The 15,322-nt window shown below is 36.4% G+C and overlaps 1 protein-coding gene across 2 annotated transcripts; it reads left to right on the top strand.

The window, feature by feature from the left end:
• The first annotated feature begins 2,008 nt into the window (after positions 1 to 2,008).
• Positions 2,009 to 12,910, top strand: tnfsf11 (TNF superfamily member 11). 2 transcript variants are annotated; one of them, XM_056755003.1, is made up of 5 exons: positions 2,009 to 2,340; positions 5,655 to 5,690; positions 9,881 to 10,013; positions 10,486 to 10,533; positions 11,025 to 12,910. In XM_056755003.1, exons 1-5 carry the CDS (start codon positions 2,155 to 2,157, stop codon positions 11,447 to 11,449), a joined length of 828 nt encoding a protein of 275 aa, XP_056610981.1. In that variant the 5' UTR covers positions 2,009 to 2,154; the 3' UTR covers positions 11,450 to 12,910. The 2 variants fall into 2 exon arrangements, with proteins under 2 accessions (XP_056610981.1, XP_056610982.1); XM_056755004.1 differs by lacking the exon at positions 10,486 to 10,533 and having other exon boundaries at positions 2,019 to 2,340.
• The last annotated feature ends 2,412 nt before the right edge of the window (positions 12,911 to 15,322 follow it).

Here is a 15,322-nt window from a genome sequence, read left to right as displayed (position 1 = left end):
TTCTAAAGACCTCTTGTGCTTTTGTGTATAAAAGTGAGTAAGAAAGTAGAGAGGAGAGGAAGAGGCGGTCATTCTTTGTGTGCTCTGGGTTGTCTTACCACACAGGATGTGGAAGGGTAGGGAAAGGACAACACTGCACTGTTTCATGTCCCGTTTTCGCATTCTAGAATGTAGCAACTTAATTCTGTTTGTACACAGGTCTTCATAATATGGATGACCGCAACACTGTTATTGTCTCATGTCTTCTTGCAAGCTAAAGGGTCAATAAAAAATTTCATGACCTGAGGATTCAAACTCCAATGAGCAGAGTTATGTGATGATGCTAATATTTCAGATCCAATTGTCCTGCTTTTCCTCGAGTGCTGAATGATCATGAAGTTTATGCAAAGAAAGCGGTCGGCATGAAACACTTTAAAGTAGCTGCATGGAGTCTACAGTCAGAAAAAAACATCCTCATGGTGACTCCACAGTCTGTGAAACATGGGAAGGCTTTTGGCGTGCTCTCTCCCATCCTGTGTGTACAGTACCATGCTTACAGGAGAGCTAATAATAATCTCCCGAGGCCTGCTCAGCATAGAGGAAAGTGCCTGTGCCAGTGGTTTCGCCTGCTTTGCTCTCAACACTGCCTGGTTTTGGCTTTCTGTCATATTCTGATGGAGCGCTGGCTTCGGCTTGAACTACCTTCTGGCCTGGGCAAGAACAGCTCACATGGCAAAACAAAAGGGTATAAATACCACCCAAACCTTCCTGCCACAACCCGCAGTGTCTGCATTCTGTGGAAAATAGCTGAAGGCACGAGAAAGGCATGCAAAACAAGAGTTCTCACGGTATATTAATGACTCTTGAGTGAATGTGGCGTGCTGTGGGATGACAGTCCCCGCGAGGCCAGCCAAGTTCATAAGGTCAGGAGTGTGCTCATGCATAGAGATTGATTGGCATAGTCCTGGGTTCTGAAATGGAATGCAGGTGACGTGGTCGTCATCCGCACCAATCCGCTTTGCCGAAATAGTAACAAAACTGAAAGTTAAGCGTAAGTCACGCAAAAACCAGTGTGGCACTCTTTGCAACCAGAGTAATTATTGTGGTTCCGAAAAAGACGATATAATGATAGAGCAATACTAAATTTTGTGCTGGAGGCTGCGCAAAAGGAAGAAAAAGCCAAGCTCTGCTTTGTGATTGTATTCTAAAGGTTTTGAGCATCAAAAAGGAACATTAGTTTAGAAAGATCTGTTCTATTTAACTTCCACTTGGCAAAAACAACCTGACCTTCTCTTTGTTTACAAATTGAGATAAACATTCAGTCTTCTTCAGCAATATCATGGATACTGATCTATAACTGAACATCATTTGGAAAATCTCCTTTGAGGTGTTTGGACATCATATGACCCAAAAAGTCTTTGTTTTAGAAGAAATTATGAACACATGCTGGTTATGTTTGAATGTTTCAGAAGCTTTCTAGCTCCCATGCTAGACAGGAGTTTGGAATTTGCATGCAATGCTCTGTGTAGGAAGGTCAGCTCATTGTTTTTTTTTTATGAAGGCATGAATAGGTATGGCAAGTAAAATGCTGTCTATGCAGCTCACTAAGCATGACATCCAATAATCCAAAATACTTTGTTGGCTGTCTAGAATCGCTAGTTTTAATTTTCTGTAGCCAAATCGTTAATTTATTGATGTCTTATTGTGTTTGTAGTTGGGTAATTATATAAATGTGTTACAAGAGGATCCAACAATGTTTTATCCAAAGTAATGGCAACTATCAGCATATCATGGTTTAAAAGTTGAAAAAATATATAATTTGTCCAATTTTTCAATCTCTTATTGCATTTATTAATTATGTCACATAGATTGAGACATTACAGCTAATCGCAGTATAATTTATAACCTAATGAACATAACCAATTTACACGCATGCCAAAGTAATTTGTCATCATGTGATAATGTCTTTAGAAAACACTAACAACATACCTGTTCGTCACTGAACTGATGCACACTTTAAGAGAAGAAAAGGAAGCCAGAAAAAAAGAATGATCATCTCTGACTATTATCTGATTGGCTGTTTCCGAACCCAGTTGCATTGCCCACCCACATGTTTATATGAATCCTTGATCATTTCTCCATTCCTCCCACTGAGAGAAGATCCGCGCAGCGCTCATGGCAGCTAATGATTATCGCGTGTACCTGCGGAATCATATCGATATGGACGAGGCTCCGGCGCGCGTCGCGCACACAGGCTCCACTCACAGGGCGCTCATATTCATCACCCTGGCTATCATGGGACTGCTGCAGGTCGCGTCGAGCGTGGCGATTTTGTTGCACTTAACCGGTTATCTAAGAGAGGTAAGAAACAAACTGGCACAGCAAGGAAGCAAAGACGGCGGAATGCACCCAGGGGAAAACGACTCTTTGTGAAAAGTAATTGTTCAGTTTTGTCTATTTGAGCTCACAGCGCAACATTGTTTTTACCGACAGAGTCAAGTTTAGGCGCAGAAATCTGTGGTTTTACTATAGTTTCTGTTTCAGCTGGCTGCATGGTTTCGTTTAACCTGTTGTGTGCTCTGAATGCCAAGAAAGTTCAAAGAGCCTGAGACTGTTCGAGCACGTCTGCATAAGGTGCGCGCGCTCGCAAACTAAATTAACTGACGTTTAAACCAAGTTCAATTTAAATAACTTTCCAAAACATATCGGGCTGTTGGAAAACCACACTCTATTGTACGATATTTGTATTTAAATCTTGCATGTCTAAACTTGGTCAGTCCGAGTCGCTTTAAAAAAAAAATGTGATTGACTACTCAATCCGCATGCCTCTCGTTTGACTTTTGCACCTGTGAGATGTCAGGAATTCTCCCAAACAACTAAATCGACTAAACACAGGTTGGTAGGTTATTTGAACCCGGGTCCACTGGAGGATTTTAGAAACTGCGTAGTTAGTTATAAATCTTTTCTTTTTGAGCATGTGATATCTCGCCTAGGGCACCAGGTGAGCAGGAACATCCACTGAGGCACTGTTCAAAAGTTATTGTTGCATGATTCATGTTTCAGGCTTGTAAAATGTTAGTCTTGTTTTTTGTGTGGCTCTTCAGCAACAGCGCATTTATTACAGTACGCTTTAGCTGCACAGAGTGCTGACACTGCCCCTTCAGGGAATGCGCTTACTAGTTCTTTTATTTAAAGCTCAATAAACTATGTACATTTATACTTTCTGGGAATTGCAGATCTTGGTTTTAAAATAGATTTTGGCTGTTGATAATGTCTAGGTTGTTTGAATGAATGTTGTTTTACCTCCTGCAATGTTTTTGTTTTTAGTCAGAAATGTGCCCAAAGCGCACAAAAGACTATAGATAAGTATCTATATTTAAAAAAAAGTTTATTTAATCCTTTAGAATATTAGTCTACTTAATTCTCTTGGAGATCTTGAAGGCAACTGTCCTTTATTGATAAGGAATATGAAGCTCCGTTTTCTCTATCCTGCTTCAAGAATTTTTTTGGGATCATAGCCTTAAACTCGACAGGCAAATTAACGCAGTGATCAGCTTGTGCTTTTTCGATTGCGTCTTCATTCTAATATCAAACCTATAGCCTACTAAATCTCTTGAGACAGCTGTTCATGCACTGATTACATCCCAATTAGATAATTGTAACTCCTTATACTTTTGGCCGTCCAAATGTTCTATCCATCGGCTTCAATTAGTGCAAAATGCTGCTCCAAAATTCCTTACAGTGAAATGAAAGTCAGACCATGTGAATCCCATCTTAAAATCATTACATTGGCTGCCTATCCATTTTAGGATTGAATTTAAAATTGTACTTTATGTTTTTAAATCACTACATAATCTGGCACCAAGTTATTTTTCCGTGCTTTGCCAACCCTATACTCCAACACGATCCCTGAGGTCTGGGGCACAGGGTCTTCTATCCACCCTGCAAGCACGGCTTAAAAATAGGGGGGAAAGAACATTTTCCATAGCTGGTCCCCAGCTCTGGAACGGCCTGCCTGCATATATCAGAGCAGCTCAGTCTGTCCACGCTTTTAAATCAACTTTAAAGGTGTACTATTTCGACTTGGCATTTGATTAGTATGAACTTTTGCTGAACTTTTGCTCATGTATGCTTTGACTGTTTTGTTTTATTGTTATGAGTTGTTCCTCTTTTATGTCACTGCTCTAGCGTTTTATATATTTATTTTTATATATATTTAGCACTTTGGTCAGCCTGGTTGCTGTTTTTAAAAGTGCTTTAGACATAAAAATAAACTTGAAACTTAAATAATTTTGTGTGTTTACTGTCAGCCTTGTAAAGGGATTTTTCTTTCTTTCTTTCTTTCTTATATTAAATTGTGTCAAGTTTACCCTTTCACCCTGATGCTATCTCAATTATTTTATTTTGCTTATTGATTTTATTTTGCTGAGAGAAAGCCTGATATATATTGTCATGCCCAGAGTTTTCCTGCTGTCTCTCGTATTATGACATCTTGTTTAGTGAGGCACAGCGGTGTATGTCAGAGGCTTCTAGTGTGCTAGTAGAGGGCCAATGCAACAGATGCGAGGAGAAAAAGATGAATGTTAGTTATGTGTGCCGCAAAGTTCATGTTGTCCTTAAAATGGATGCAGAGGCAATATTTTCTGCTAAACCAAACCATATATAAAAGTGTTTACTTATAAGTAATTCCTTTTATAGTGAATGAAAATAACGTTCAGTAAATCAAGGTATACAACCCCCCCCAAAACATTCCATCTGTTTTTACTTACGAGTGTTTTTTTACCAGCAGTGTTTTGTTTCACATCATAACAATTTGGAATGGTGCTCTATGTCAAATATAGTTTGTCTTTGAGGATACTTAAAGGAAAGAGTCATGGAAATATTATTTTGTTATATAGTGAAGTGAGCCGAAGCGACATTTAATTCAGTATATCAAAGGAGTCGTGAATAATGTCATGCATCACATATTCCTTGTCTCTCTCTCTGAGAACATTTCATTCCATCTGTTTTTAGTTATGAGAAAGTTTTTTTTGCCAGTGCCTGCACCTGTAGTAGTTTTAGCTGGGTGTTGTACGTGCAAATAGAAATCATACGTATCATTGAGAATACTTAATAAATAATAATAATTCACAGAAATGTAGTGTGCTTCCAGACAGTAAGTCTAGATACTGTAACATTATTGCACATTTTGCATATACATTTTCAGGACGAATTTTTAGAATTCTACAACATATATAAATAAATAGATATAAATGATCAATCTTTTGAGGTGAGAATAACATGTTCTATTTATTAGATAAAATCAGAATTAGTGGCTCTTCGGTGATTTAAATAGTTGCTTAAGTAGTATTGTATAAAAGTATAAAAACCTATGATATATTATGTTTTACCACCAACATTATTGAAGTGCACAAAGCTGGTGAAAACATCTACTGAGAATATTGTATTGTACATTCTGATTTGTTGCATCATTTGCCTTGAGGTTGTTTGACAACTAAACTAATCTAAACATTGTCTTGAAGTGTATCTTTACTCACATTGTTCTGTGGGTGTCTCACAGTTAAATTACCTAATGAAAATAATGATGCTTTCCCGTTACTTCATAAAAAGCATGCAGCACCTGTTAGAAAACAGCAATATATATATAACTTTACTGTGTTTGTTGTTTTTTACAGGTGGACCTTGTTAAAGCACAGCAGACTCCCAATGAGGTGAGCTAGTGAACTTCAAAAGATGTTTTTTTCCTAGTGTTTGTCCAACTTTTGTTGGACTACAAAACAATGTCAAAGTTGCAAATATTTCTTTCAATAATACAATACTTTTTTCCGAAGGCCACAATTGCAAGAATTATTGTATACTGGTCTATAGACATTTCACATTATTTGGCATGGCATTTCCCCCTTTAAACACAAGCCAGGAAATTCCAATACTTGTGCTTTCCCAAAAATGAAAATGTTTATAGCAAGGTGTTTATTTACTAAAGTAAGTCTTTATTTTGCTATTTTTAATAAACATATTTTATTTAGATCAAGAATGAATGCACAACAAAATATCTTAGCTGCTGTAAAACACTTCCTTGATCAGAATGATTTAGTTGCTCATGAAAAGGTCGAGCCAAATGACCCAAGAAGGAATTTAGTTTAGATGTTTAACCAAGGTTTTGTGGCCAATGACTATTCAATTACAACAGAGCAGTTTTTTTCTGCACACAGTATATCTATGTTTTCTTCAAGTGATGTGCTCACTATATTTTCCTCATTGTCATTATCAAAATCTCTAAAGAGAGATCCGGGGAGAAACGAAGTGATATTAAATGTGTTCCTGAGAAGTGTATTAAGTTATTTGGAAAGTATTTACTGTACATTTACCATGTAGTCTTTTTGAGAAATGAGCGTCTGTTGTTTCATTCTGGTTATAATACTTAGTGTAAGAAATTTGTAGTCATGGTTTTTACACAGCGCTTTTTCTGACTTGCTTATTTCCCAGGAAATGTAAACGTTAAAAAAAGCCAGTGTTTAAATACATGTTATGACCCTGCTGTCATTTTTGAGTGGTTGTATATACTGGCTTTTACTTTGTTTGTGGTCTACCCAAACTCTTAAGAAGGCCAGAGGATGTGAACAGCATCCAGAACTCTGCTCTTGAAAGACCTACAGTAAAATAAGACTAATAGACATGGTTTGCTTTTTGCTGGTCTAGAACAAATACCAGAACTAACAGGCTAACTTAAATAACTTAAACATTTTGTTTGTATTTCTTGATCCTATAGTTTTTCAAAAGGTTTAATCCGGATAAAATTGGTCCGGATTTAGTAATCCTTTTTTGCGATCCGTGATCACGTTATCCAGCTTACTTTTGGAGCCAGTTTTTTAAAGCAACATCGGATTGGATCAATCTGATCCGGATAGGAACTTTTCAGGATCACCAAATCTGGATAACCAGTGCTGGATAACCAGTGCTGGATAACCAGTGCTGGATAACCAGTGCTGGATAACCAGTGCTGGATAACCAGTGCTGGATAACCAGTGCTGGATAACCAGTGCTGGATAACCAGTGCTGGATAACCAGTGCTGGATAACCAGTGCTGGATAACCAGTGCTGGATAACCAGTGCTCAAACAGGATAGGAAATCGCAATGTAGAACTATAGATATGTAAAGAGCAACAAGTAGAATAGCCAGTGTGGGGTCAATATAAGTTTATTTTTATTTGAAATGAATTTGAATTTTTCTGACTTGCTTATTTCCCAGGAAATGTAAACGTTAAAAAAAGCCAGTGTTTAAATACATGTTATGACCCTGCTGTCATTTTTGAGTGGTTGTATATACTGGCTTTTACTTTGTTTGTGGTCTACCCAAACTCTTAAGAAGGCCAGAGGATGTGAACAGCATCCAGAACTCTGCTCTTGAAAGACCTACAGTAAAATAAGACTAATAGACATGGTTTGCTTTTTGCTGGTCTAGAACAAATACCAGAACTAACAGGCTAACTTAAATAACTTAAACATTTTGTTTGTATTTCTTGATCCTATAGTTTTTCAAAAGGTTTAATCCGGATAAAATTGGTCCGGATTTAGTAATCCTTTTTTGCGATCCGTGATCACGTTATCCAGCTTACTTTTGGAGCCAGTTTTTTAAAGCAACATCGGATTGGATCAATCTGATCCGGATAGGAACTTTTCAGGATCACCAAATCTGGATAACCAGTGCTGGATAACCAGTGCTGGATAACCAGTGCTGGATAACCAGTGCTGGATAACCAGTGCTGGATAACCAGTGCTGGATAACCAGTGCTGGATAACCAGTGCTGGATAACCAGTGCTGGATAACCAGTGCTGGATAACCAGTGCTGGATAACCAGTGCTCAAACAGGATAGGAAATCGCAATGTAGAACTATAGATATGTAAAGAGCAACAAGTAGAATAGCCAGTGTGGGGTCAATATAAGTTTATTTTTATTTGAAATGAAAACACACACATTTAAAAAAAACTAAAAACAAGAAAAACCCCACCCCATCCTCTTCCAGAAGTCCGCTTATCTGAGACCTACAACACAAACAATTGAGCAATTCAGCGTTTAAATGGAGTTCTGAGAGTGGAACCACAGAAAGCAAGCATGCAACATAACCCTTGCCTGTATTGTCCTGCACAACATCGCTACTAAGCGCAATGTCCCTCTCTCTGCTAATATGATGCACCTGAGCCCCTTGGAGCCCCTAACCAACCTCCTGCATTCTGCCAGAACGAGCAAACAGGACGTGCAACAAGGGACAAAATAGTTAGACACTATTTCTGATTTGTATTTGTTTTGGATTTCAAAAATCAGTGATTGCCATTCTTTGCATTTTTTTGGTTATTCTGTAATCATTGCATGCATCACTAATACATATTCTAAAAACAAAAATATTTTCGATTGTGATGAATATATATATCAATTAGTGACAGAATAAAATTTATTGTTTTTGGTCAATTTTGAAAGCTGTTTGGAGGATTATTTTATGAGGCAAACTCTTTCTACTTTGCTGTAGACCTATACTGAAAGGCTGAATACGTTAAAGCTTACCTAATCACTGTAGCCTGACGGATGAACAAATAAAATTAAAGTCTTATGAATAAATATGATATCTTGTAAGATACTGCATGATCCAAATATAGTATTATTTTATACATTTTTAAAGTTTTCATTACATTTTGGGCATTGATTCCACGATGAATCCACCCTTCTGATGGGATCAGTTTAATCCAGATTTTTTGGATCAAAGTGAACCAAATCCTACAAAAAAGTTCTGAAAAACCCAAACTAAAGGTTTGATCCGGATCAAAACCAAGATTGGATTACGTGATCTGATCCGATTATGTGATCTGTTTTTTCTTTTGAAAAACACATTTTCAAGATTTGATCCAATCCGTTATCCAAAATCCTAGTGGATTACTTTTGAAAAACCGGGCCCTGGGGTTGAATTGGGATTTGTTATGTACCGGGGCTCTGTGGGGGATTTTGAGGGCTTTGTATATGAAGCTAAAAATCTTGGTCATTGACAATCTGTAAAATATAAGCTGAGAGAGCTCTTTGCTACGAACAATAAAATGCTGATTAAACTCATTCTAGATGCCAGCAGTTTTTAAAGCTAAATTTGATAAGAATTACATCTTTTTATAGGCCTGAGCCCTTTCCTTGTGTCAATATCAAATATCTTAATTTATTAATGTCAACACAATTGTATGTATGACCAGTGTGTTTCCAGTACTTTTCTGTTAAAACTTCATACAACATTCACAATGATTGAGATGACCCATTGAATTGTGGGGTGCACTTTATTTTATATTACTTGTGCTTAAGTTTCCGAAGTGTACTGATATTGTACTTGCCTACGAAAGTACTGGGTGGTATAAGGTAACTACAGTTAGGTTAAGGTTTAGGGGTAGGTTCTGCGTTAGTACCTAGTTATTATATTACTGTAATAAGTACACAGTATGTACAGGGTAAACAGGACTGTAAAATAAAGTGCTACCAACTTGTGCATCTTTGCTGCCGCACATACCATGAACAAAACCACTTTAGATGCTTGAATTTGTATATGACATCATTTGGGAGTCAACCCTTTCTTTACAAACATCTCACAATGACTTGAAACGTGAAAATAACAGTGCTATTCAGTCATATTATCATATTAACATCAGCAAGATGTTTTGTTGCCTCAGGAGTGTGGGGACTAGTTGATAGGTCACGTGCCCTAAAAAAGAATATGTTTTTGTTTCAGTCCTTAGTTAGTATGCATATTTGCATATCCAATCAGAATTTCAATGAAGAATTTGAGCTATGAGCTATGAAAAAAGCAGGTGATCCATTATTAAAAAGTCAGAACCTAAAAGCTTTTTTTAATGTGTTTGATTCTTATTCAGGAAATGCACAGTGAAACATTAATAGCCGACCCACTACGAAGTACGAAGGAGAAAAAAGACAGATGTCGAAAGAAGGATGCACGCCTGCCATTAGCTCATCTGCCGATTAGTACAACCAATGACTTTTCAACCAGTAAGTATAATGCTGTTAATCGTGATACATTTTGAAAATGCAGTCTTCTGTATCCATTTCACATACACAATCTTACTAAGTGTTTCATAGAACCTTCACTGACAATAATAATGTTGCTTATTTGCACTGGCTGTCTGTATTGTTAAAAGTATAGTTCACTCAAAAATCAAAATTATGTCATGAATTTCTCACTCTCTAGTTGTTCCAAACCTGTTTAAGTTACTTTGTTTGGTTGAACACACACAGAGAAAGATATTTGGACGAATGCTTGTAACCAAACAGTTCTTGGACCCATTGACTAGTAGGAAAAATAACAATGGTGTTCAAAAGTGACCCAGAATTACATTCTTCAAAATATCGTCTTTTGTGTTCAACAGAACAAACAAAACGTATAAAGTAATTTTTCCTACTATGTTAGTCAATGGGGTCCAAGAACTGTTTGGTTATAATCATTTTCCGAATATCTTTCTAGGTGTTCATCAGAACAAAGAAATGTATACAGATTTTGAACAACTGGAAGGTGAGTACATGATGACAGAATTTTTATATTTGGGTGAACTATCCCATTAAAGGATTTACGCCTATCTAATGGTTTTGAAAGGGCCTTGAAAACTAGTGCCAAGCAATTTTCATTGCTCAATTCCACGTCTTCACACTATATCCGGTTCTGAGTGCCTGATTGTGAGGGATGTTCTTACAGACTTTTGTGAATAAGGCGCAAATTTACTATAAACCTAATTTGCATGCCAGCAGCTCTACAGTTATATCTCATTATTTAAGTTTACTATTGTGAATCGGGCAAGGAGACAGTATTAAAGACTGATTTTTATGTATTTGTAGCTGATTTTTATTTATTTTTAATCAAAAAAAGTTGTAGAATGTAGCTTTAATTTAAATAAACATGGAAAAACATACATTGTACTGCAAAAAGCCTCAAGAAGGTTCATAAAAAAGATGCAACTGTTTACGCTGTTAAATGCATTCAGTCTAATCATGCTGCTGTTTCTGCAGAAGACCCTATCGCCAATACCATAATCCACTGGAATGAAGGTCAAGGAACGCTGAAAAAGATTAAATACCACGATGGTCGGATACTAGTGGACGAGCCCGGTTATTACTATGTGTATGCCAAAACCTGCTTCAGATATGCTAAGGAACATGACACTGAGAAAGTGGACCTCAGCAATATACAGTTGCTTCAGTATATTTACCATGAGAAGCACACGCAGAATATAATCTCACCCATTATGCTCGGCAAAAGTGGCGGAACCCATCGCCAGTGGAATATCGCCAAGTACAACATGTTCTGTGCGGTGCAGGGCAGAGGTGTCCAGTTAAATAAAGGTGATGGGCTTTATGTTAGCGTATCATATTTTTGGCTGCTGGACCCTGCAGCCGATGGGACGTATTTTGGTGCTTTTAAGATAAGCGATTGACTTTCATAGTTTTTGCTACTGAACATGTTTATGCACACTTAACAACCCTACAGATGTTTTCAAAATGACCATGAACCACTGAGAACTTATATTATTGATCACTGACTTTTTGTTTGACAATATTGCATTGTACATCATTTAGAAGCTTAAGCAGATGTGGTTTTAAGCTATAAAGTACCATCACAAGAAGACCTAGAACAGGACTGGGGCATGCAATATGATTCTAGATGGTCCCATCTACAAGTCTACTTTTAGTTCAGTGTTTTTGACAGGAGTGCACCAATACTGATAATGGTATCGGTCCAATAGTACCTTTGGTTTTAAATTTCTTCAATACAAAACAGCATATGTACTGTACACTTTTAAAAAAAGGTGCTTCAAAAGGTTCTGTGATGCCATAGAAGAACATTTTTGTTCCATAAAGAACCATTAACATCTGAAGAACCTTTCTGTTTCACAAAAGGTTCTTTGTGGTGAAAAAGGTTCTTCCGATTATTAAAAAGTAAGAGATGGTTCTATAAAGAACCTTTGAGTGAATGGTTTTTTGTGGAACCAAAAATGGTTCTTCTATGGCATCGCTGTGAAGCAGCTTCATTTTTAAGAGTTTACACTGCCCTTTGCATAAATGTTGCCATTCAAAGAAGCACCAGCAGTTTAAAAATATATATATCAGTTTGGATGCATTTCAGTGACAGAGTTTAAACAAACACAGATCTGCTGTTTGTTTGACCACAAAAAGCTTACTGAAGCCCAAAAAAATTAATTCCAGACCTCTGAGTTAGTTTAAAAAATCAATTTGTTAAAAAAATCATTTAATACCACTTGAGAGTGAGGACAGTTCATACTAGAAAATGACTTGACTTTGCATGACTTCGGAAATAAACCTGTGCTTAATTTGAGAAAATATATCAAAATTTAGTTCACAAACGTACAAACAAAAATTAAGACGGCTGGTCTGTCTTTGATTCACCGGGAGAATTAACATTTTTTTAAGCAATGCGTGGAACCAAACTGAGTTTGGGACACTGTAATTTAAAGTTTTTTTCTTTGTGTATTTATTTATTGTCTGATGATAGAACATGTTAAATGTTTTGTATAATGTAAAGTTTGTACAGTATATATCATTGTATAAATGCCTTTACTCCATTCTTTAAGAGAGATTTTGGATTTAGGGCATTGACTTTAGGTCAGTTATAGATATGCTTTTTTATCAAGCACATGGCTCTTGTTTTTTTGGCTTAAATGGATTGGTTTCTCACTAAAGAAACTTTGTATTTAAGTATCATTCATTTGACAATTCTGTGCACAAATGTTCATGGAGAGCACAATATGTTGTTCCACGGCTGTTTTAAATGGCAAACCTAAAGTCTACGATTTTTCATATGTTAGTAAAGTTTTGTTCTATTTTATGTTTATTTATACCATTCTGACTAGTAAAGATACTTTTCTAAATAAAATACTAATTTCCATGTGATGTTTGAGTGGTCATCTCCACTTGTAAATAATGCAGTGTTTTGATACAGATTTTCATTTTTAATGTATACATGTAATTTATCCTTTAAAACAGTACCTAGATTTCCACCATTTGAGACTTACATAGACATTCATAGTTTATACGTGGGTTCATCCTAATTTAATACTGCCTCAACAAAGGCTGTGGATGTGACAGCTAAAGTAAATGTTTAGTCACTCTTTTATTTGTGGTATGGTCAAGCAGTCTGGTGAATTATATTAGCTGTAGGGTGGGAACACACGCATCATTAAAATAATATTCACCCGTTAGTGCCGATTGCTTCAGCCTCTAATTCACTGCAGAGTTGGACCATATTTGGCTTGGACTTAATTTCTGAAAGAAGAGCAGTAGGGGGACTTAAACAAAACATTGTCCCATTGTGTATTTGTCTAAAGTCTTAACACCAGTTAACATATTAAATTAAGATGACCTCAATGCACATCCACAGCAACCAACATTAAACCCCCATTTAACGTTATGAAACCACTTATGTTAGAAATGGCTACATATGGAGTTTGACCTAAATTTTATACTTTTTTTAAAAGTGAAAGCAGCATAGTGTGACATTATTTGTATTTGAACATTAAGGATAATTACAACAAATTCATGACAATTCTTAAAGTCCCAATGCATTCAATATTTGTATTGCTTAAAAGTCATAATTTAAGCATTAACATATTTTATGTAAGTTTTTTATTGTGATAGGAATTTCTTCATGCCTTAAAAAATGACTTAAATGTAAATCTACACCCTTGCCTCATTTAGTATATGCAGATTCATGAATATGGAAATTAGTTTCTGCCTCCATTCAATCATGTGAGCTCGGACAGTTGATTATATAGATAGATAGATAGATAGATAGATAGATAGATAGATAGATAGATAGATAGATAGATAGATATCCCACAGGGGGACTTTACCTATTTAATAGTATTGAGTTTGTGCAGTCTCATTTGTCAGTTTTCATAGGATTTGCATACGTCCCACTGACAATTAAGGGTAGTGAGGGATCAAATCTGGATGCGTTTTACAGCAATGTTTCAAATACAAGCATTCATAAAACACTAATTCTGTTGAGATTTGATCAATCAGTTTCTGTAACAAAACTAGGTTTATGTTTGCCTTAAATACTAGTTTTACAGTATTGAAAGCCAAATCAGCAGGAATATACCGTGAAAACATACTGTTCATCCTTACAATGAACAACTTCTTGTTACAATCCTGGCTAATTGTTTTTAGAACAGATCGAGATTTTAAAATCCAAAATCTCATTCCAAATGCTAACACAGCAGACTAGATCTTTTTCGTGAGATTTTATTCTTCAAAGCAACTGTACCATGGGGTCCCATAAAAACGTATGGACTGTTTGCCAACTTTGCTGTGTGCATGCTGCCTTTATGGTTCCTATTATGTTGGTTCTGCGTCGCTGGAGTTAAGTATTTTTGTAATTTTTTGGCTTTTATATTGTTCACATGTGTAAAAATAAGGGTTTCAGGTTACAGAATAAAATGGTAAAGTGATTGCATAGCATTTGAACGGTCTAACCATTATCATCTCATGCAACCATTGTATGTTTTTGTATGTCCGATTTTAGGAACTTGGTGTGAAATGTTTATAGGCTTGATGTGGCATGAACAGTTTTATAATTAAAATGTTCTTTTTAAGCATGTATTAAAGGCATTGATACATTCCTAACTCAGGGTGCCTTTTTTAATGGATTTTTGTGGTGAAAAGGAAATAGCTTTAAGGTTAGAATTATAGAACAGCTGGTAGTTTTGTCATGCACATTAAAGTAGATTAGGAATTTGCACGTTCACGCTTGCACGCTCTTTTTTTGCTTACTAAGTCAGTTGTTTTACGGTTCTTTTATAAAATAGATTAAATGCTAAAATTTCTCGGTAAGATAACAATTCTAGTCACAAAGCTTTATTAATTTGTGGTTCACCCAATCAGAAGTTGGAGGAATTTTTCCCGAAAGAGTCTATTCTCAGCACAGATTTTCCATCTGAATTATTCTGCCTTCATACAACATGACAAGCAGGCGAGACATTATTTCCCCATAGAGAAGGACCATAGAACGGTTTTTATTCCCTTAAGAGAATTTATTGTTTGGGCGGAAGGGAAAGCGGGTGCTGCGACCAGTCTTGGATTGACCATGTCCAAACTGCACTCTAAGGACTTACAGGCTTTATAAAGGGAATGTTCAAGCAAATTGTCTAAAAGGTGCTATTGTACACTTCTTCAGAGGAAACACCTCCAGTTTCTGAACCAGGGTATCAAAGACTGTTATGAATATCCCTATTGTATAGACTAGAGCATACTTTAAGAAGGCCACCAAACTCACAAACTCTAAGCGGGTA

This window comes from Triplophysa dalaica, chromosome 8, assembly GCF_015846415.1.
Source record: "Triplophysa dalaica isolate WHDGS20190420 chromosome 8, ASM1584641v1, whole genome shotgun sequence".
In the NCBI taxonomy this organism is placed as follows: Eukaryota; Metazoa; Chordata; class Actinopteri; order Cypriniformes; family Nemacheilidae; genus Triplophysa; species Triplophysa dalaica.
Note: the sequence above shows the minus strand (reverse complement) of the source record. Positions and strands in the feature narration are given on the sequence as shown.

Excerpts from the sequence above, each read along its gene's own strand:
- tnfsf11 (XM_056755003.1), top strand. The coding sequence starts at position 2,155 with ATGGCAGCTAATGATTATCGCGTGTACCTGCGGAATCATATCGATATG. Across the intron at positions 5,691-9,880 it reads CACAGCAGACTCCCAATGAG|GAAATGCACAGTGAAACATT; the intron begins GTGAGCTAGTGA and ends ATTCTTATTCAG. Across the intron at positions 10,534-11,024 it reads AGATTTTGAACAACTGGAAG|AAGACCCTATCGCCAATACC; the intron begins GTGAGTACATGA and ends CTGTTTCTGCAG.